The 21,901-nt window shown below is 33.3% G+C and overlaps 2 protein-coding genes and 1 pseudogene across 2 annotated transcripts; 2 read left to right on the forward strand and 1 right to left on the reverse strand.

Annotated features, from left to right (window-relative positions):
* The first annotated feature begins 2,834 nt into the window (after positions 1 to 2,834).
* LOC114742780 (tubby-like F-box protein 10) lies at positions 2,835 to 5,279 on the forward strand. Its single transcript, XM_028930998.1, has 4 exons — positions 2,835 to 3,077; positions 3,717 to 3,804; positions 4,158 to 4,287; positions 4,778 to 5,279. The coding sequence occupies exons 1-4, from the start codon at positions 2,835 to 2,837 to the stop codon at positions 5,277 to 5,279; spliced, it is 963 nt and encodes a 320-aa protein (XP_028786831.1).
* Positions 5,280 to 8,369: 3,090 nt separating this feature from the next.
* LOC114742781 (uncharacterized) lies at positions 8,370 to 9,201 on the reverse strand. Its single transcript, XM_028930999.1, has 3 exons — positions 8,949 to 9,201; positions 8,794 to 8,866; positions 8,370 to 8,439 (listed from the first exon to the last, which is right to left on the reverse strand). Exons 1-3 carry the CDS (start codon positions 9,199 to 9,201, stop codon positions 8,370 to 8,372), a joined length of 396 nt encoding a protein of 131 aa, XP_028786832.1.
* A 2,230-nt stretch (positions 9,202 to 11,431) lies between these two features.
* On the forward strand, positions 11,432 to 12,044 carry LOC114742783 (mitochondrial inner membrane protease ATP23-like; annotated as a pseudogene).
* Positions 12,045 to 21,901: the final 9,857 nt, after the last annotated feature.

The raw sequence follows: 21,901 nt of genomic DNA on the forward strand, positions 1-21,901 counted from the left end.
AACTTAAATTTTTTTTAAATTATTTAATTTTTAATACTTCATTTAAAATGGTCACATTATATATATAATTTCTTTCTAATAATAAATTAAATTTCTTTATTTTTAATAATTTTCTCTTCCTTAATTCTTAAAAAATAGTCAAATTAATATGAGATATATATTATTTAATAAAATTCATGTCCTTTTAAGTCATTTTACATGTAAACTTACTTTTACTTTTATCATCCAAACAAGTTTTAACCTCTCAAACTGACTTTTTTGAAAACCCAATCCAAACATAAATCACATCACCCTGTCTGACTTTTACTCAATCTGACTTCTGCAAAAGTCAGATTGAAAAAAAAAGCTACTTCTCCACCACTAATCCAAACACACCCTTATTCATAAAAATTTCAAAGAGAATTATTTTTTTTGGGATAATATAAAAATCATTTTTTAACTTAAAGGAAAAGGAACATAGAATACTAATGTTTTGCGTTCAAAATTACTTACCTCTTGCTTTGTAGAGATCATTCATTCATTCTTATTGGTTGGCAACAAAAAAAAAAAAGATCATTCTTATTAATTGCTTTGGAAAAAGATGAATGAATTATTTATATGTGGAGAAGCATGCCCAAAAAGAAAAAATAATACTCTACTCCTTTCACCAAAACAAGAGTTTTAGAGGAATAACTATATTTTAAATATAAAATCTCAATTCAATTTATTTTCCATACTTATGATTTTTACTTGAAATATTGACATTGATTGCACGTAATTTATCAATTTTTTCTTTAAAATGACATTGGATCAATGAGTCAATGGCTCAGTGCTTCAGTGGTTATGCATACAGCTTGATTCAAACTCAATATATCATGTTTGAGGGACTTAATCATCTACCAACTATAGCAAGTTTTGTTAGTTAATAAGGATATTATTTAAGTCTCTTAACACTACCAACAAGAATTGGTCCAGTTGATAATAAGTCTAATCATAACTCACAAGATAATGAGTTTGAAATATGAGAGCTTTGTTGGTAAGTAATTTGTAAGTACCATTGTTAGCGTTTTATGAGCCTAAAAGTATGTGGCCTTAATAAGCCCTCGGCCATGTTAAAATTATCTAGGTTTTAAGCTGAATGTTAAAATTAAAAAGCACAACTACTTTTTTTTCCCTAACAAAACACATTGTTCCATAAGTGGTGGAGATTCTTATTCTGAACAAGTTTCCCAATGTTCCTTTTTTTTTCAGTTTGACCATTATTACAAGAAGCCTCCGTCAATAAGACCCGTTTATAATGATTTTTAGTACATTTTTATATTGTTACTACATGATATAAAAAAATACATAATGCACAAACGCAGACATGTTCAAAAAAGATTAAAAGTGACGTAAAAGGAAAAAAGAAAGATAAATATTTTTTTTTTGTAACCCAACATTGTGGAGAATCAACCCATTTTCCCTCCGTACCCGCGGTTAAAAAACAATCAATATTATTCAATAAATAGCTTTGATATTTCACATTCCAATAAAAAAAATTAAAAATTAAAAAAAAAATTCCTCCGATCCTTAATATATGATGTAGTTATTGAATTGATCTTAATCCTATATATAAGACTTATTTCTTATATTTATCATAGGTCTCTTAACCGTAATCAAATAGGAGAGAGAGTGAGAATATTAAAAAAAAATGATTATGGTGTTTTAAAAAAAATATGTTATATTTTTTATAATGAACTAACTTACCTAACTTTCTTAATCTAATCAAATTAGTTAAATAGAGGATTAAAAAGAAAACCTTTTTGATTTGGACAATATTGAAATTCCCATGAGACGAATGTGAAATATTATGTAATAAACAATAGATCAAATATGAATTAAATATTAAGCCTTTTGGCGTTGGGTAATAAAGATTTGATGGCAGGCAAAAATTTTATCATTCGAATTGTTCAAATGCAGAAAAAATAGGAACTAACTAGCAGATAAAGTGATTCCTAGAGATTTGGCAACCAAATCAGAGAGCAAATAACAAACTCCAAGAATAGCAAAAATTATAGTTCTGATTCTGTCAACGAGACAGATTATGAAACAAATAAATTTGAGTAACAAAGAAAAGATTTCCTCTTTCGATGTTTCTCAATATTTTGCCATGATCAATCTCCTTTCACTACTCAGTTCTATCTACAGATTGGTTAACTTTATCTCATAAGGTTCGGTTTACATTTTTTCACTGCATTAAATTCTTAGTGAGAGCTTCTGGTTTTTGGTTCGTTTTGAGATCAATGAACTCAGCATATTCTGTAAACTGTAAGTTTCTATTACCTCCACTCATTAATATAAGATCTAGTTTGTAGTTTAATTTGAATTATAAACTAAATCTTATATTAAAGACGAGAGGAAATATTTACTTTTCACATTCCTCTATTTGATCAATCACAACTAATTACATACGTGCTTGAAAATTGAAAGACAAACTATACACCTCTTTCTTATTTAGACATGTACATAAAACAACCCCGCTTTATATTTATCTAAACAGACTGGCAGGTACCCCCAAAAAAAAAATCATAACTGGAGTGATAAAGCTTGTCTAATTTGCAAAAAGGTCATATTTTGATGTACTGCCCCAATTCCAAATAGACAACATTTCTCATTAACAGCTTGACATGAAATCTTACTGCTAATTAAGGATGAGATTAAAACGTTAGGCTGTTTTTTCCTTTTTCATGTTAGCCAAAAAAGAACAAAAAGCCAGTATTTTATGTTTGTTTTTTGGGGTTACAGGCTTAGGTATGATTGATGATGATTATTATGGTGGGTGAAACATTAATATTATGATGTTATGTTGAGCAATCATGTCATTATTGAGAAATGGTGTGCTTGATGATGACAAAGAACAAAGTGGAAGATGGGAAAATCTGCCTCCAGAATTGCTTTGGGACATAATAAGGAGATTGGAAGAGACTGAGACATGTTGGCCTGAACGTGTTATTCTCTCTTGTGCTTCCGTTTGCAAGTCATGGAGAGCAATCACAAAGGACATTGTTAAGACTCCTGAGCTATCTGGACGACTCATATTTCCCACCTCATTGAAGCAAGTAATTATCTTCAACTTCTCTCTGTCCGCAGATGCTTTTAATTAATACTCCTCTGGTCCTTGATGTATGACCTCATTAGGGAATTGATGTTGGTCATATATATGTAAGAACTATTTCATATGATTATCAATTTTTTTTCTAAATTAACCCTATTGATATTTTCCTAACTTGATCAAGTAGGAAACAGAGGGAGAGAATTAAGAAAGATACTTAAGATATTTTTGAAAAAATATATCATATTAATTAATTTAACTAACATTCTTAATCTATTCAAACTATTTAATTAAGTCTTACATTCATTCAGGAGCAAAGGAGTATGTATTGTTGTTATCATGAACCAGAAATAGAAAACAGGAAAGAGATTATCAATAGGAGAGCTGACCTCTCTCAAAAAATTTTCAAGGCAATCATCACTTTGTGGTTAAGTGAATATAATGAAGTTATTGAGAGAAACCTTTTGGGTCATAATGGCATGTGGAATCCATATAGACTTGTCCACCTAATAGGATAAAACTTGGGTCGATTGAACACAAAATTTCCTTAATGATTTTTCTTTTGTAGAATCTGCAACAAACATAGCCTCCTTATCTTCTTCTTGTTCATCATCATCATCTTTTTTTTATTTATGCCTGTGATCAGCCAGGGCCACGAGATTCTCCAATCCAATGCTATATTAAAAGGAAGAGAGAAACTTCTATTTATTTGCTGTACTTGGGTTCAGAGCCATGTAAGTATAATTACAGCCATTTCATTATGTTAATGCATGTATTCCATTAGGAGTTGATTATCATCATCATTTCTTTGGATGGCAAAAGCAATAAATAAATTTTAATTGATTTTTAGGTTCATTACAAAAATTAATCTTAATCACTAAAAAATTGGAAGCTTAAGCTCTTCATAATTATGAAAGAAACATGCTGAATCTTTAATATTTTATTTTACATTTTCAAACTTAACTTTAACATTAAATATAATGTATTTTAATGTCGATTCATTTTATTTAAATTGGATTGAACAAATTCTTGGAAAGACCCAATGATATATTAAAGAGCTTGCTTATGTTTTTTTGAATTACAACAGCAGAGAATAAGAATGACAAGTTGTTGCTGGCTGCCAAAAGAAAACAAAGGATAAGAAATACAAAATATGTCATATCATTAGTTGCTGATGACTTTCGTCGGACCAGCAAGACATATGTTGGCAAACTCAGGCAAGTTTCTCTCTTCTTTAAAGAAACTTCACTCACATTTTTTTAAATTTTCAATATCGACAAATTAATTATCCAACTCTCATAATACTCCTGGTCCTTAAAATAAGAGCTAGTTGACTAATTTGAATAGATTAAAGAAGTTTGTTGAATTAGTTCTTTATAATAAATATGTGTTATTTTTCTTAAAATATCCTTGCTAATCAGGTATATTAGCTGAAACTATTATTATCACAAGACCTACTTTGAAAAAAATAGATAAATATGAGAAATTAAGTAGATTAGAGTCCTATATTTAGAACCAAAATAAAGGTCAAACTAGCTCTTATATTAAGGATTGGAAGTAGTATTATATTAAGGATTGAAAAGAGAAGAATTCAGCTCCTAAATCCTTCTATAGGATTTGGTGCGATTATGGCATCAAGCAGCCACTGGCAACTTCTTTTTTTCCCCCCTTAATAATGAACTTGCCTATATGAACTCTTGATGACAGGGCTAATTTCTTGGATTACAAGTTCACTATATATGACACTCAACCTCCACATTCCAACAACAACAGTCAATTGAATCATAAATTGTCTCGATGTAAGTACTACAACGTTGGCAGTATTACATACAAGATCAACATGATTCACAAATGCAGAGTTCACAGAACCAAAGGTCCAAGAAAAATGAGCTGTAGCATCATGATGATGATGAAGAACTCTATGACGATGGAACTTAAAAGCAAGGATCCCATATGGGATGAACAATGCCAGCATTGGCACCTCAACTTCAGACATCATGATACCTTGGCATCTGATAATTTCCAGCTCGTTTCTGCTGCTGATGATGAAGAACACGAACATGAACAAGAACAAGAAGAAAAGGTAATCTTGGAATTTGCTAAGATTGGAGAAGACGTGTTTGTTATGGATTACTGTTATCCACTCTCAGCATTTCAAGCTTTTGCCATCTGCCTCAGCAACTTCGATGCTAAACCAACCTGTGATTGAGGTGCACGTACGAGTGTGGCTTCTCATCTGCAGACAGATCATAATTTACAGAAACTATTATTTCTGTATCTTTCTTTCTTATTGGAGAGAGAGTGTGTGTGTGTGTGTGCAGTGTGTGACGTTTTAATTAGTTTCAAGTATAAATCTAAATCTAAATACAATAGTTTCAAGTTTAATCTACAGATAATTTATAGATATGGAGGATCTTGAGTCTAACCAACTTTTCTCCTTTTTAAAGCTATGATCGATCTTGAACCAAATGAAGCCATACTTTCTTCACCTATACCCACATTAACAACATTAAAAACAACATTCTAATTATTCAAATAATGAAACAAGTGGAAAGCTATGATATTGATGGATTAAATCAGGCGCAGTACAGTCCACAGAGAATTTAGATCCCCAGTAGAAGTGCCTGACTTAAACCATAACTTGATGAAATGAAACTTACCTAAAGTGATTAATAAATTGGTAATTGACTAATTGTACTCCTCAATAGAGGCTCCTTAGATTCCTTAGTCAGAACTTAGCAGACTTTGCTAATCCCATGATCAACATGAATGAACTTAGGGCCCTCTAACTGGTTCCAAGGTCAGGAAAACTTGCTGCAAATTCATTTCACGACTTCAGTTCTATATATCATTCTTACTTTCTTCTATTTCTCTCCAAATCCCGGATCCGGATGCTCTGTCAAATCAGAGGAATATAGCGGGGATTCTGGAGCGACGTAGCTGAGTAGATGCGAAAGAGGATCAAGAATAGCAAGTTTAATTTCAGAGCTTCCAAACCCGCTTGGAAGAAATTAAAAGGCCTATACCTACCTTCAATTTTCCTCTTTTTTTAACAACATTAAGAAGTTTCTAATTATGCTTCTTGGCCTGACTAAGAATTTGCTAAAACCGTAGGCTTAGATTTGAATTTTGATATTTCAGTTGGATTTAATTGGAATTATTGCTAATATGAAATCAGTTCCTTGGTCCCATAGTAAAAGTTTAAAAACGTTTTGAGTTCGATTTGCAACTATGTGTCTTCTTTAGTAGTGCTTCAATTTATTGAAATTCTTCTAAAGCAAATAAAGGTAAAATTCATTATTTTTGAAACTGGAGCGCCATTGAACCTCAACAAAGATTGGCCAAAAAGAAAATCAACATAGGAATAGCTAGCTGATACCCTTGTTTTAGGGGGATTATGCTGATAAAGGACCAAACTGTTGTAAATTCACGTTCTCTAGGATTATTTATTATTTAGGGCTTAAAGGGTGTCAATTTTTACAAATCTCAGTATGAGAATTTATCAGTCGGTCATCACAATTTACATTTTCTTTGCTAGGAAGATGAAAGTGTTTGTATACTGTGAGATGAATTTGTCTAAGAAAATGCTCCTCCGGTCCTAATTAAATACAAGACTCATTTTATAGTGTAATTTATACCATAAAATAGGTTTTATATTTAGAACAAGAGTATATAATTAATTGATAAACAAGAGCTAAAGGAGGATGTATAAAAGTCAAACACGGCAAGAATCATCCTTAATTAGTTCCTTAACCTATATCCAGTCCTCTTGAAAAAAACATACCTAATAAAATTTTCCGTTAAGATAAGCTAATTTTCCTTAACCTATATCCAGTTCGCTCAAAACTAATTTTCTAGGATTTTTTGGCCATCTCACCCAAAACTTAGACAGCAAATATATAATACAATTTGCTAGATTTTTCTCTTAATGAACTAGACATATAGGTACTGAGAATATTCTAAGCACTCAGATATTGAGATTACAACAAGGATGTTCAGAAGGCACAAAATTAAGCTCGAATGAAGAATGATCTCTTATATATTTTTCTTGTTTAGTTTCATCACCCTTTTTATAATTGGAATGTTTTAACATTAATGAGGCTCTTCCTTAATTTTGCAATCCATGTCTTTCCAAATTCCCTTGCTATCTCGAAGCATGCTTTAAAAGACCAACCTGATTATACTCACCAATCACCTACCTCAAGTCACTTTGGCCAAAAGCATTAAGGTTAACTAAAACCTTTTTCAGGAAGTGCGCTTTTGATTCAAACTTGTGTTCTCTTTTTTACATGGGTAAAATAGCTTACCATTTCAACAAACAACTTGTTGATAATATTAAGCACTCTAATTATAAAACCAACCAAAAATTAAAAAAAAGACCTACATTTTACCTTCATATATAAACAATGTGCATGCATGAATTCTAAATCCAGAAAATTAATCAAAGGCTTCAAAAAATATTATGTATAGTAACTAAGAACAATTCCATAATTAAGTCACAAGGTGGTGGATAATCCAAGTGCCCCGTAGCATGCCCTCTTTGATCCTTGTAAAACAAAACTGAGGGCCTTCACAAGCTCTATCCTGTCCGACCATGACCATCCCTCCGTCAATCCTGGCAATGGCCTCCCCACCACTGACCCCATCCTCAGTACTGAAACCAAAGACAACAATGGAAATGGAAGTGTCATCATAGTGAGCGTAAAAATCTCAACACTTTTACTACCACTACTTGAAAACCCTAACAATTTCTTAATGACCCAGAAAGAGGGACCCCAGTAAAGCAGATTCAGAAGGACGGTTCCTACACAAACTGTCCCAGAAGCGAAAACAAACCCTACGAAAACCCTCAAGGTGTCGTCTTGTGATTTCACATGGAAAGAGCTTATTTTCTTATAAATACGGCGGATTATGAGAACCATCAAAACTTGGATCGCTGATGATCCAGAGCTCTGCACTAAAACGCTGGGATAATAAAATGGTTGGGCTACGTAAGCAATCCAAGCTCCAGGGTTTATCTGAACCACGCTCAGAATTGCCAGTGCGTTTTTCAAACCCTCCATGTTCTGCACCGACTTTATAAAGAGCGAGTTAGCCTCGCTTTGGCTGGGGAATCGAGTTTCGTCATGGTCTTTTAGATTTTGAAGGAAAACCTTTCGCCGCCGAAAACGTGGGCTTGTTCGCCAATCTTTTGGAGGAGGTCGCAGCGGAAGTGGATCTTGGGAAGTAGGGCTTCCGATGAGCATTGGTGATTGATAGAAACGAAGAAGCAATAGAACCAAGAGGAAGATAAAAATTATTACTGCCTCCAGTTGAACCAGAAGGTGATAACAACATGGAGCCAAACCTCCGTGATATCAAGGATGCCACTGTTGTAAAATCAGTGAGTTTTGAAAGTTGGAAAAACTATTGCAAAATAAAGGTTAATTACCACAAAAAATAAAAGAGACCATGAAATGCGCTTAAAATATTGAAAATTCAAATCAATGCCCCCAAATTGATAAAACGCAAGGTAAAAAAAACCGGACCGGACCGGCCAGTTCAACCGGAAAACCGGTGAACCGGTCACCAGTCCGGTCTGGTTTGGAGAAAAAACTGGAGGCGGTTTGAACCGGTGGGGAACCAGTCCAACCGGTAAAAACCGGTGTTAAACCGGAAAAAACCAGTTGGGCGGTTCACACGGTTTGGCCTTAAAAAAAAAAAACTCTTTCTCCCTCCCTAACCTGCCAGACTCAAGCCCTCGGTCCTTTTCCAGTCCTCCCCCATTTGTGACCAAATCATCGAGATCTCTTGCACCTGCTCCCAGGAGAAGACTGCGACCCACTTTTTGATTTTTGTTTCGAACCCAATTTTTGTTTGAACAGCGAAGATATTGAACCTTCCTCTAAAGAATCTGAAGAATTAGAAGGAGAAGAAACAGAGGTCTTCGAAAGCTGCTTTGATTCAGTGACCGGAAACGATTTGAATTTGTGGAACCGGGATTCAAGGTCGGTGGGGAGGACGGAATCGGTGAGGGAGGCGCAATTGATGGCGGAAACCTGCTCCAAAACGCAGGCGTCTTGAGCTTGAGTGATGATTTGGTCGATGGCCGACTCGGCGTTCGTATCAGAAACGTCTACAAATCCAACCATTTCTACAAACTGTGAGAGGAAAGGAATGAGTCGGTGTGTGAGTGTGAGACTGTGAGTCGCGAAGTGTGAGCATATCAGTATTTTTAAAGCGAATGGGAATAGGGGGTGTTGGAATGTGTGGAACGAGAAGCTTAATGGCTAGCTCATGCTTTGAGCGTCTTTTTCAAGGACGATGGAGAGAAGCTGGACGTTGGGATCTGAAAATAGATAAAAAGATATGGAACAATTTGGCAGGTATTTTTATAGATTCCATATGATAAATGGATACCGATATATTGGTGATATGATTAGCCAGAAACAATATAAAAATACGGGGAAAATTGATATTTAAAACATTATTTTATTTCTATCATAGGGTGCTTGGAAAAGCTATAACCTTGGGTGATGATGAGAACGAGGGATGGTGACATCCTGGCAGTGGCTTTGGCTTAGTTCCCTCTCTGCGTGCGCTCACTAGCTAAGAGTTGTCAGGAATCTAGATGCCAAGTGCTGCCTCCTATATTGATTACAATTTTGATTATAATGTTGATTTGATTCTTTTAGATTAATTTTATAAAGAGGAGAAGGCTGCATTATTTGTTCCACTTTAATATTGTAAATTAAATTTTATTATTTTAATGTGACCGGTCCGACCCCGGTCCGACCCCGGTCAGACCAGTAACCCTTAACCCAGTATCTCGACCGGTTTAGTTTCCGGTTCCGTTTTTTGTTCCTTGATAAAACGAAAGATAAATCGAATGGCACTCATTTGGGATTTCAAAATTTGGTGAATTGACTTTATTACCCTTCACTTAAGATCCTATCTAATAACGATTATTTGACATAATAAATGTCACCTCCAATCCTTAATAAAAGAGCTAAATAACTAATTTGGAAATATTTAAAAAAGTAAAAATCTCACGCAAAGAATTTTTAAAATACTAAATCACCAATCAGATTTGGTATACTTAGTAAGTTTTGACAGTACCGGATTTGCAGATAACAACACATTTTTGTTAAAAAAAAATATTTGGGGTTTAGTAATTTTAAAGTTCTTTTTATTGGGTTCTCTCATATAGAGAAATCTGTTAAGTTGACTATTTGTCATAAATGTATATTGGTCTTCCAAAACTACTCTTTTCAATCACGTTCATTAGATTATTAGAATTATCTCATAATTTTTGTAAAATTTCTTTATTTGGGATTTAGTAATTTTAAAGTTCTTTTTATAGGATTCTTCCATAAAGAAATTAGTTAAGTTGACTATTTGTCACAGGTATGTGTAAGTCTTCCAAGACTACCCTCTTCAATCATGTCCACTTGATTATTGGAATTATTCCTTGGTATAAATCCTTGCAATCAATAGGGATATTTTGGTTTTAAAAAAAAGAAGAAGACAAAGTGAATTAAAAACTTATATTTAAGATCAAATCTAACTACCACCTAGCTCTTATATTAAATATCAAAAGTAGTAACAAGTTGTGAATACTTCTGCAGGTTTTAAGTAGAGATGGTAGCGCAGGTTTGGGTCAACTGAAGGCATCTATTTAAAATTTTCAAATTCTAAAACATCAAGTGAGTGTTTCAGATCTCGTTTGTTAATTTATCAATCTGGGATACTGATTAATTTGGGTTTTTAATATTTTATGAGTATTTATATATTTCGAAATTAAAAAACGTTTAACTATTAATTTGTTTAATCTATCTTATACTAATAAATGTTCCCCCCTTTTTGTCGGATCAAAATCATACTTCAGAATTTGACTTCCTCATTAAATTTAAGTAGTGTAACACAAGAAGAGATCAAAAGTTGAAATTTTGCGGCTTCCCTTCTGGTTGATCCGTATATGCATCTACCATGCTCCCCTAGCCTAAGACGTGTATTAGGAAGAAATTAGAGAATGGGTAATCAAAATAAACGCCACGGTGTATTGAATTACTTGAATTTATTTATGTATATATTTCCTTTAATTTTTAACTTCACCGCGCAAAGAAAATGGAGAAAGGACAAAAGATTCTAAAGCACTCTGCAGTCTGCACACGGTGGAATTGCTCCACACCAGGAATGTTGGGATTGGACCATTATCTTTGGTCATCATCTTCCCAAAGAAATAATGTACTCTTTACTTTTGCGGCTCAGGAACTTTACTTAGGTGTAGTCTACTACAATTTCGGGATCTACTCTGATCTCGCAATTTTCGGCTAATTTTGTAGAGACTGATGAGCTCATGTCCAAGTTGAATCACAGTGAATGGATGGAAGACATCAAGGCAACAAAAGGGCACCGTCGGCCGGCGGCTTCAAGACTGCGAAGCAATGTGGATCAATGATTCAAACAGGCCTCCAAACTCCAATGGCAAGGTTTTTGAGGGAGGCCATGAACAAGTCTCTCGTTGTCCTGTGGGGAACAATTTCTTCAAAGCTGTAAATTGTAGCAAGAACGTGGCCGGGAAGTACATCCCTGGTTATGGGGTAACAGTGTGCATCAATAAGCTTCACGATCAAGATGGGGTCAACCAGTGATAGCTCACAAGTTGATTCATGCCTTGGAAGAATGTCGTGCTGCTAATTTGGATTGGACTAATAGTGCTCACCATGCTTGTAGTGAGCTTCGAGCCAATCATCTCAGTGGGGATTGTCATTTCAAGCGAGAATTGCTCCGAGGTTACTGGAATCTACGGGGACAAGGAGCACAATGCATGAAAGGTAGAGTTCTGTCATCATTGTCTGGAAATCCTTATTGCTCCAATGCAGCAGTTGCCAAGAATGCCATGGAATCTGTTTGGGATGTGTTACAAAGATACACACCCCCGACAGAGCTCCATGAGTGGGATTTGGGGTGTCAGCTACTTCTTATCTGTTAGTTTTCGATTTCCCCACTTCTCAAATGTTTTCTTTTTATCATTAGATTTTCCATGACTCGGATTTCCGCCCCTTAGTTTTTTCCCCCACTTCCCACAATATCAAAATATCACTCATTTTACATAGATGATAAAAGAGAAACAAGTAAAAAAAAATTGAGAAGTAAAAAACAAAATTAAGAGGCCGTAGGTGGCAGCTCACACCCCAAATCCCCATAACTCACCTCACAACCTTACAACTTAGTTAAAGTATTTAAATCTATGAAAAGTTATACCTGATGTGACTGTTTTAACTGTTTAAGATAATTCTTATCTTAGGTAAATGCAAGATTTTTATTCAGCATGTTGTGAAGTAAAATGTCTAATATTTCACAAAATCAATCGATTTGGCCCCTGGGGTCCAATTCAAAGGAATCGCTTCAATGGATGTTGGTAAGTTTGGGTTTTACAATACAAAAATGGAGAACGTTGTTTACATGCAGAGCTGTTCCATCTTTTTCGCTTTCTAAAGGCACTTGGCCAAAAGTGGGGAAAGTAAACCTGCTTTGAAAGTTAGGGGACTATTTTTCTTTTCCTTGTAGCTACTTTATTTTGCTCTTTCAAATTTCTATTTCTGCTATTAATTGCTACATTCATCAATAGCAGAAAAGCCTTTTAGTGTACCTGTGGTGCAGATTTCCTTCAATAGAACTATTATAATTTTTTTTTATTCACTGCTAATCTAACGTTGTGAAGACTCCATATATATGAAACGTGTTTTATGATAGGAAACTTGTAGTTAATTAAGCTTGTGTAACCAGAATTTAATTGAGTGTTGTTAGATATGATTAGTTTTGATGATGTCAAATAATAGAGCAAAAAGTTTACATAAATTATTTATCTCATATTTTGACTTACTATCATAGTTTCCTCAAGAAAAGAAATGAGTTATTATGTTGCACTTTGAGTTATGGAGAATGATCAAGAGGAAGAAGAAGAAGAGAGATTGAGAAAAGAAGAACTTGCAAGATCAAATGAAAATATCAAGATTCAAGTTCATAGATTTGATGTTAAATGTTGCTATACTCAATCAGAAGTTTGAATGGCTCAGTCGGAAGCTAAAATATACAAACGGGAAGTTATACCATCATATATTGAGTCACCCTTTATATAAACATGGAAAATAAGCATCAGAGGTGATTTTTATGGGCAATTATCGATCACTTGATCGATCATCCATTTATGGATCAAGTTATCGATAAAATACATCCTCTGTTATGCTCTGTTCTTCGTTCAACTCTGACATAGGTTCAGTATTTCTTCAATATCTCTCAAATCACAAATCCGTTTGAGGTGAAACTTGATTCCTATGAAACTAGACTCAGAACACGGTTCATGGACATTAAATTCACCTTCAAAGAGTTTCATATGAGGGAGATATGTTGCTCGAAACATTGCAGTAAGGATTAACGCCTTGATTCCGACCTTCAGTCACTGTGATGAATATAACTTTGCAACCACAACGAATTTTGGGGTAATTCTTGTTGCATTAGAAAGTAGACTCAAAGAGCTTTCTGGAGATAGGTCATTTGCAAAACTTGGAGTTGAATTGGAAGATTTATGATCACCCAAAGTTGACCTTCGTTTTGCTGGAATCAGACTTCGAATTTATTGAGGCAAAGACTAGAAGTTCTACACTGAACTCTCAAGCAACATGCTACTCAAACATGTTATTGAGTAAAAGATCTAGAAGAGATGAAGAAATGAAAAGCCATTATCATATGTTACTCGAGCCTGATCAAGCGACTACATACTCATCGAGTTACTGGTACTATCTCCTCAATTCTTCTCTTTTATCTTCATACATATTATTAAGGTTTTATAACCTGTTGGATAAATGGTTTTCGGATAACATTATGGATAAATGTATTTATCGATCACTTGATCGATAAACAAGGTTAACGTTATGGATAAATAGGCATTTATCGATAACATGATCGATAAATAGATTATCGATGAGAAGACAGATAAATGGTAATGCGGTCTACTCATTCTATGTTTTGCTTTAGTCTCCATTTACCGATTACCTCATCGATCAGTCATTTATCGATAATATGATCGATCATTGCTCTTACATGTCTACCCTGTTTTTCACGTAACGTGATCGATAAATCAGTTCTTTGAATTTACAGGATTAAATCTCCTTGTTTTACTTTATCGATAACTTTATCGATCACTCATTAATCGATCACTTATTCGATCAACCTACATAGCATGTGTTTTCTCCGAATATACTTTTGCTTATTGTTTATCGATAAGGTTATCTATTATTTGATTATCGATAATTTGTTCGATCATCAATGACTGAAGTTTCATTTCTGTAACACTTGGATTATTGATAATCTGTTCGATCAACAAGTATTCGATCACTTGTTCGATCATTGTACAAATTCATTTCATAACAGCATTTCACGATGATTTCGAAATCCTTTATCTTTTTATCTTCAAAGCTTTTCTCAGCCTTCTTTTTACACATAACTCTCTATTAAAAGGATACGAAGGCAAAAGTAACTTGAAAAGGTTTATTCTTGCATAAATCATTTTTGGGTCACTGTATTCATGCTTCATCATTTATCGATCATTCGTTCGATCATCATATGATCCATAATCTATTCGATAATTGCATCTATCTGCTATATCTTTTCTTCATGTAATTAATCGATAATATAATCGATCAAAGGATTATCGATTAAGTAAGATTATTTTACTTTCTGAATATCTGAAGATCTGATGATTGATTCCATGTTTTCCAACTTATTGTTTCTAAGATTATCAGATACTTATCACTTGATTTGAGGAAGATTATTTCAGGTAAAGAGCCACAACGAATTTATGATGTGAAGAATCGACTTTCATCAGGAGCTTCCAACGGCTAGTTTCAACGGTCATATTCTTCAAGCCAAACGGGAAGAAAATGCTTAACGGTCAAGTACCCAACATCATCTATAAATAGAAGAGCATTCAAAACAAGAAAAGGAGAAGAGTCTGAGCTTACAACATCAAATGCTAAAATGCCGAATCAAGATATTCTCATTTAGAGCTCTGAAAGAAAACTCCCTGTCTCTATGCTCTATAGACTAAATCATATGTATTTGTAAGATAGAGAGGAGAGTTTCCCAGACGTGCTTAAGTTTCATCTATCACTTCTTTGAGAGAAGAAATATTCAATCTTCTTTATCATTGCTAGATTGTATCCTTACGGTGTGTAAGGGGGAGTATTACCTCAGTGAGAGGTTGTTGTTGAATTAGACTGGTTAGTCGAACGATTGTAAGTGGCGACACAAGTGCCCGGATCAAACTTGTGGTTGTAGCGGTTCTCAAGTATCCGTGTTAAACTTGAGGGAGATAGTCGATTGAAAATCTCAGGGGGAGCCTGGGGACTGGACGTAGGTCAGTGAGGACCGAACCAGAATAAATCACTGTTTGCATCTTCTCTTCCCTTACCTCTTTATATTTCCAGCTAAACTATTTTACTACTGTGATTATGCTTATCTCGATTCATTATTTTTTATACTCAAAATTTCTTATGAATTTCATTACATTGCGAAAAGATTTTTAATTTTAATCAACACCCAATTCACCCCCCTCTTGGGTGTTCAGCCATTCCAACAAGTGTGACCTTTGAATTGATCTATAAAATTTGAACATATCCAAGTTTTCATTTCTGACATAGTTTGTACATGTGATCGGGATGACATTATATTGGAGTTGTAATTAGATATTTCATCTATGGCAACCAAATTAAAAGAAAGTAAAGGAGGTTAGGATGTTATTTGTATTACCAGTTTTTCTTTGTTTTGTTTAGTCTAACAAGTGTATATAAGGCCAAGGAAAAAAAAAATAGAGGAGATAAAGGGCAAACAGGGACTGGTCTTGTTTATTTCCTCTGGTCCTATATATAAGTTTTACTTTTAAAAAAGGATATGATCCGAAATATAAGCTTTATTTTTAAATTTGTATAAGTATTTATTATTTTTTTCTATTTTGCCCTTAGTTGACTGTATTTAGTACTCTCTTTTCCATTAACATTACCTTAATATATTCTCTGTCATCATTTTTTTATTTATTATCTCTCTCATTTAGTCTGTTAATAAATAAGGAAAAATTGGGAGAAAACTACATTTATGATCTATTTATTATTTTTAACTTATTTTAACTGCTAGTTCGTTAAACATGATTCACTTATCTGAAGCTTATATATAGGACCGGAGAGAGTATATGTTAATGCCATGAATTTTTGAACAGTTAATAAAGGAAACATATCCGAAAGAGATAACCACTTATTTTCCTACACTTCAATACTTGTCACAACGGCCAAGTTCAACACCTCACCACTATAGAGTTAAAGTCCTTTACTTAACCACAATAGTCATTTAAGTTCCTAATAAAAAAAAAAACTGATTATTTTCCTACACCTAAGATTTCCTAAACTCAAGTTCAATCTCGTCAAATCACTTCAAAAACATTTGAAGAGTTTGTTTGATATGAAGTATAGCAACTCCATGTTTATGCGCACACATAGTTTATTGTTTTCAAAACAATTAGAGCACTGAAAATAGAACTGAGTGTTCAACCGATCCAAATGGTAGCTCAATGATCAACCATCTAATCATGACTAGGCAGGCATCAACTTGATCATGCATGATTGAAATAATAAATAATTAAAATATACATAAAATATTTTTATATAATTTAAATAAAAGTTGAGATGCAAATCTACTTATAAAATATTTACTGATGTGCATACACTACAAAAAAATTGACTTTTGTCGCCGCTGAAAGTATAAAAGTCACACATAAAAGTATATATAACACCATAAACAATTTTCTTAAATGTATAGGCACACATAAAAGTTCTAAAATGATGCAAAAATTGCATGGCCGTTTAAGTCAACAAATGTTGACCATTTAGTAAACATTTAATCAAGAAAATGACACAAAAATGTCATCATCATTAAATCAAGGGAAAACTAATTTGGAGGTCCTTGCAATTGTACTCAGTTTTGAATCAAGTCCTTGAGTTTTTTTTATTTTTTATTGGATCCTTTAAATTTCCTCCGTTATATGCGTTACTCTCTAAACCTAAAACTGTCAAGTTAAAATTAACACTGTTGAAAGTTCCGTCTAAATCATCATCATCTTTGACTTCCTTCCACCATAACCCCCAAGCTTTCTCTCTGCTTCCCCACCATTATACACCTCATCGTTCCATCTCCAACATGTATGCCATTAGAGCCTGACTTTTTTGACTACAGAGCTGCTGTTATTACTTGAACCATTGTACCCATCACAACCAGGATGCCTTCACATATGGGCTTGGCCATGTCGGATTCCACGACTTGGTGCAGCAACTCTGCTTCGATGACGGAGGTAACCATGATCAATAATGATGACTTGGGTGTGAATCAGGTATATTTTCTGGGATGTTTGATTAAAAGGCCTTGTGCATGATTTCTAAATAGCATCCAACAGATTTAACGGTGGGGGAAGGAGATGATATTGAGGAATGAGAAAAGGAGAGAGAGAGCTTGGGGGTTACAGACTTACGGTGAAAGGAGGTTGAAGAAGAAGAAGATTTAGACTTTTAATGAAACTTTTAATGGGGTTAGTTTTAATTAACAGTTTTAGTTTTTAGGGAGTAATCGATCTAACAGTGAAAGTTTAAAGGATCCAATAAAAAAGAAAAAAAGTTTAGGGACTTGATTCAAAATTGGGTATAACTATAAGGATCTCCAAATTAGTTTTCCCTTAAATCAACAAATAATCATTGTTTATCAAATAGTCTCCACACGCGTCCTTTTTTTTGTTTTTGGATTTCTTCAAGATCAATGATGTTCCCTCAAAGCTAACAAGCTAAGGATTAGGAACACTGTTCAATCATGCTGTGTGGATCTGCAAATGGAAAATCAATCTGTACAAGACGATGATGATGAAGACCATAATATGGTATACATGCACCCTACTCAGAACTGAAAATATATATATATATATATATATTTATATAGGTGCTGGGGACAGCTTTAATTTGAATCAAAGGTTTAAACATAAGTGAGGTGTAGAATATATAAAAGTGTTTTAATCATTAGGATCTGGTTTAGTCATTTCATTTCAAGTGATTTTCTATTATAATAAACAACAAAAGTGTTTAAAATAAACTGATTCAGAACACATGCGTGTGTATATGTTTAATTCCCCCCGGACAATCCCATCATCACAACCTCCATATATATTTTCTTCAATTTCATCAATTTTATATTTCAAATTCCTAATCTAAATCTCAAACGTTTGGCGGTTATGAAAGCATGGGTGAAATTTTCCTCAGCCTCTTCCTTCTCTGTCTCCCTCTCCTCATTTGTATCTCTATTGTTTAATAATCGGTTTTCTAGGCATAACGAGAGAGTATATTTGAACATCAAATGAGATGTACTTGTGCAATTGGAAAAATAGAAAAATACCCTTTGATTTAAATTTTTATTAAAATTCCCAGAAAGGTAATAGAACAAATTATGCGATCCATCGGGAAGGAATATGGAAAACCATTGCAACATTTTTTTAAGAAAATAATACTCAAAGTATTGAAATTATACTTAAATATTATGCTTTTGCCACTCTGCAAATTAAATATTAAGCGTGGGTGAAATTTTCCTTCCTTCTCTGTCTCCTTCTCCTCATTTGTATCTCTTTTTTGGGTATAATTTAAAGCAAGTCACTTTGTGCTTGAAACTAATTCCTGTGAAGTCATAAGTGTTAAGGTTAAAACCCTTCTAACAAATGCGTTTTTTGGAATTTGAACTGGTGTTCTCCTCCTTATAGGAGTGAGTCCGCTTACCATCTCATTTGTATCTCCATTGTTTAATCATTGTTTTCTGAGGCATAACAAGAGACTATATTTGAACATCAAATGAGATGTACTTGTGCAATTGGAAAAATAGAAAGATACCCTTTGATTTAAATTTTTATTAAAATTCCCAGAAAGGTAATAGAACAAATTATGCGATCCATTGAAAAGGAATATGGAAAACCATGACAATATTTTTTTAAAAAAATAATACTCAAAGTATTGAAATTATACTTAAATATTATGCTTTTACCACTCTGCAAATTAAATATTAAGCATGACTGACATTTTCCATCCTTCTGTGTCAGCTTCTCCTCATATGTATCTCTTTTTTGGATATAACTTAAAGGCAGTCACTTTGGGCTTGAAACTAATTTCTATCAAGTCGAGAGTTTTAAGGTTAAAACCCTCCCAACAAATACGCTTTTCGGGATTTGAACTTATGTTTTCCTTCTTATAAGAGTGAGTCTGCTTACCATCTCATTTGTATCTCCATTGTTTAATCATTGGTTTCTTAGGTATAACGAGAGACTATATTTGAACATCAAATGATGAGATGTACTTGTGCAATTGGAAAAATAGAAAAACACTCTATGATTTAAATTTTTATTAAAATTCCCAGAAAGGTAATATAACAAATTATGCGATCGATCAAGAAGGAATATGAAAAATTATGACAATATTTTTTTTTAGGCGAAAACTAATACTCAAAGTATTGAAATTATACTTAAATATTAAGCCTTTACCACTCCATAAAGATTTTGGTAGCGGGCAAACTCTTATCATTTGAATTATTCAAATGCATAAAAAATAGGAACTAAAAGCCAGAAGTGATCCTAAAGATTTGGTAACCAATTCACAGCAAATAACAAACTCCTGTAATAGCAAAATTCGCAGTTTTAATTTCATCAATGAGACAGATTTGCAAATCCAAAGATGATGAAAAGATAAGATCTGATCGTTTCATTCTTCAATGTTCTGGTATGATCGATCTCTCTCTTCACTTCATGCAATTAAGTTGGTTACTTTTGTTTTACAGGGTTCAATTTTCATTTCTCGATTGCATCAAATTCTTAATCAGAGTTTACGGGTTTTGGTTTATTTTTAGACCAATGAGTTCCTATTCCCAGCCAATAGTTACAAAACAGCAAATTACCATTTACTTCTCACATATACCTCAGTTTGAGAAGAACAACTAATTATGTGCTTGAAAATGAAATATGAACTACACATCACTTTCTCATATGTTCCTCCGGTCCCTAATGTATAGAACCTAATTAATGAATTGATCTGAGTCCTAAATGCAAGACCTATCTCTCATGTTAATCACTTCTGCCCTAAACTAACCCCTATTAATACTCTTTCAACAAGGTGGCAGGTTCTTCTTTGGGAGAATTGTTATGAATTCCTAAGTAAAGAACATAATTATTAAAAAGTCCTAATGACAGCAAATCAACCTATACTGATAAGTTTGAGGGTAGCAAACTACAACTCCTCAATTGTTATTGAGACTTACTGGTAATTATTTTCTTTCTTTAGGATTTTATTGTAATTCTTCCTTCTTCTTTTGCAACAGTTATTAAAACCAATGACCATCCTAAATGAAGATATTTTAAGAAAAATATGTCATATTAATTATAATTAATAAACTTAATAAAATTGCTTAATCTAATCAAATTAGTTAAACAAATTCTACTTTAAGGGGACGGGAGAAGTATATATAATTGATCCCAACTCTACCCTCGAAGCTCATATACGTGTGGTCATGTGGGGTGCTTTGACCACTTGTGAGTGAGTGATGTATTTTCCTTTTTAAGTGAAATAATCCTAACCCGATTTAGATATACATACAAAATAAGTCTCCCTTATGTTTATCCAAAACGAAGCTGTCAATACTAAAAAAGAAATCATAGTTAGACAGAAGCTCGCCTAAGTTCCAAAGGTTATGAGCCTATTTGGATAGCCGTTCAGACTGGGAAACCCGTATTGGAAAGTGCACAATGTGGGTTGGGGAATTATATGAGGATAAAGACTCGTTTGGATTAACATTTTCTCCATCTAGCTTTTGGAGAAAAAACTTGGTAATGCAAAAGTCAGAAAATATCACGATGGGCATTGGTGGAAGTCCATTTACCATTGCTCATTTACAGTGAGCCAATTCTGACAGCTTAACTTCATCATTTCATTAGTTCTCTCTTCTCATTCAGTTTGTTTTGTTCTTCGGTTTTACACTTTTACTAATATAATTTGTCCGTATGTGCTTGTGATTGAAAGCAACTTTGCAGATGTACTCATACTTTTTATATATTATTTAGTTAATTAATTTGGACAGATTAAAGCAATATAAATTAGTTATAGCATATGTTATATAATCTTACTGAAATACTTATATGTGTTATTAAACTATATACCAGTTTATAAGTCACACAAATTAGTTTTCAATAACAATTTTATATTTCCATTTATTTTTATTTTTATTTATTCAGTACATCAGATTAAATAAATGGTTTTAATACATACATATTTTTCTAATTATATATTAATTCTTTTTATTTTAATTTATTATTTTTATTAAATTTATCAAGTTATATACATATGATATATATTATAAATCATGTCTTTTTCCGTTATTTTATAGCCAAATTAAATTTTATTATTATTTATCCAAACAAATTTCAATTTGTTAAACTAATTTTTTCATAAAAATCAATTCAAAAAAGTTACTTATGTCACCACTAAATCTAAACACATCCTATATTTTTATATTTTTGTTGGGACTAACTACCTAGTTCACCCCCAGTGGATTGGGAGTCAAGCCTAATACAATTGGAGTTCTGATGCAAATAAAAATTAAGTAGAGGTCCACAAAAGTAGTTTACTCCCTTTGTTTGAAAACGACCCAATAACCATTGGTGAGAGATTTATGAGATGAAAAGAATGAGGGATCAGTTTTCACGGACACACAGAGACTTATAGCCTCGAG

The sequence above is a fragment of the Neltuma alba genome, unplaced genomic scaffold (genome assembly GCF_004799145.2).
Source record: "Neltuma alba isolate B1F8T4 unplaced genomic scaffold, ASM479914v2 tig00003884_pilon, whole genome shotgun sequence".
In the NCBI taxonomy this organism is placed as follows: Eukaryota; Viridiplantae; Streptophyta; class Magnoliopsida; order Fabales; family Fabaceae; genus Neltuma; species Neltuma alba.

What these genes read in the sequence shown, in the direction of transcription:
- LOC114742780 (XM_028930998.1), top strand. Translation starts at nt 2,835, where the DNA reads ATGTCATTATTGAGAAATGGTGTGCTTGATGATGACAAAGAACAAAGT. An exon ending in TTCCCACCTCATTGAAGCAA is followed by an intron (nt 3,078 to 3,716) that starts GTAATTATCTTC and finishes GCCTGTGATCAG; the next exon opens with CCAGGGCCACGAGATTCTCC. An exon ending in ACATATGTTGGCAAACTCAG is followed by an intron (nt 4,288 to 4,777) that starts GCAAGTTTCTCT and finishes TCTTGATGACAG; the next exon opens with GGCTAATTTCTTGGATTACA.
- LOC114742781 (XM_028930999.1), bottom strand. Translation starts at nt 9,201, where the DNA reads ATGGTTGGATTTGTAGACGTTTCTGATACGAACGCCGAGTCGGCCATC. An exon ending in TTCAGATTCTTTAGAGGAAG is followed by an intron (nt 8,867 to 8,948) that starts GTTCAATATCTT and finishes TCCTGGGAGCAG; the next exon opens with GTGCAAGAGATCTCGATGAT. An exon ending in CGAGGGCTTGAGTCTGGCAG is followed by an intron (nt 8,440 to 8,793) that starts GTTAGGGAGGGA and finishes ATTTTACAACAG; the next exon opens with TGGCATCCTTGATATCACGG.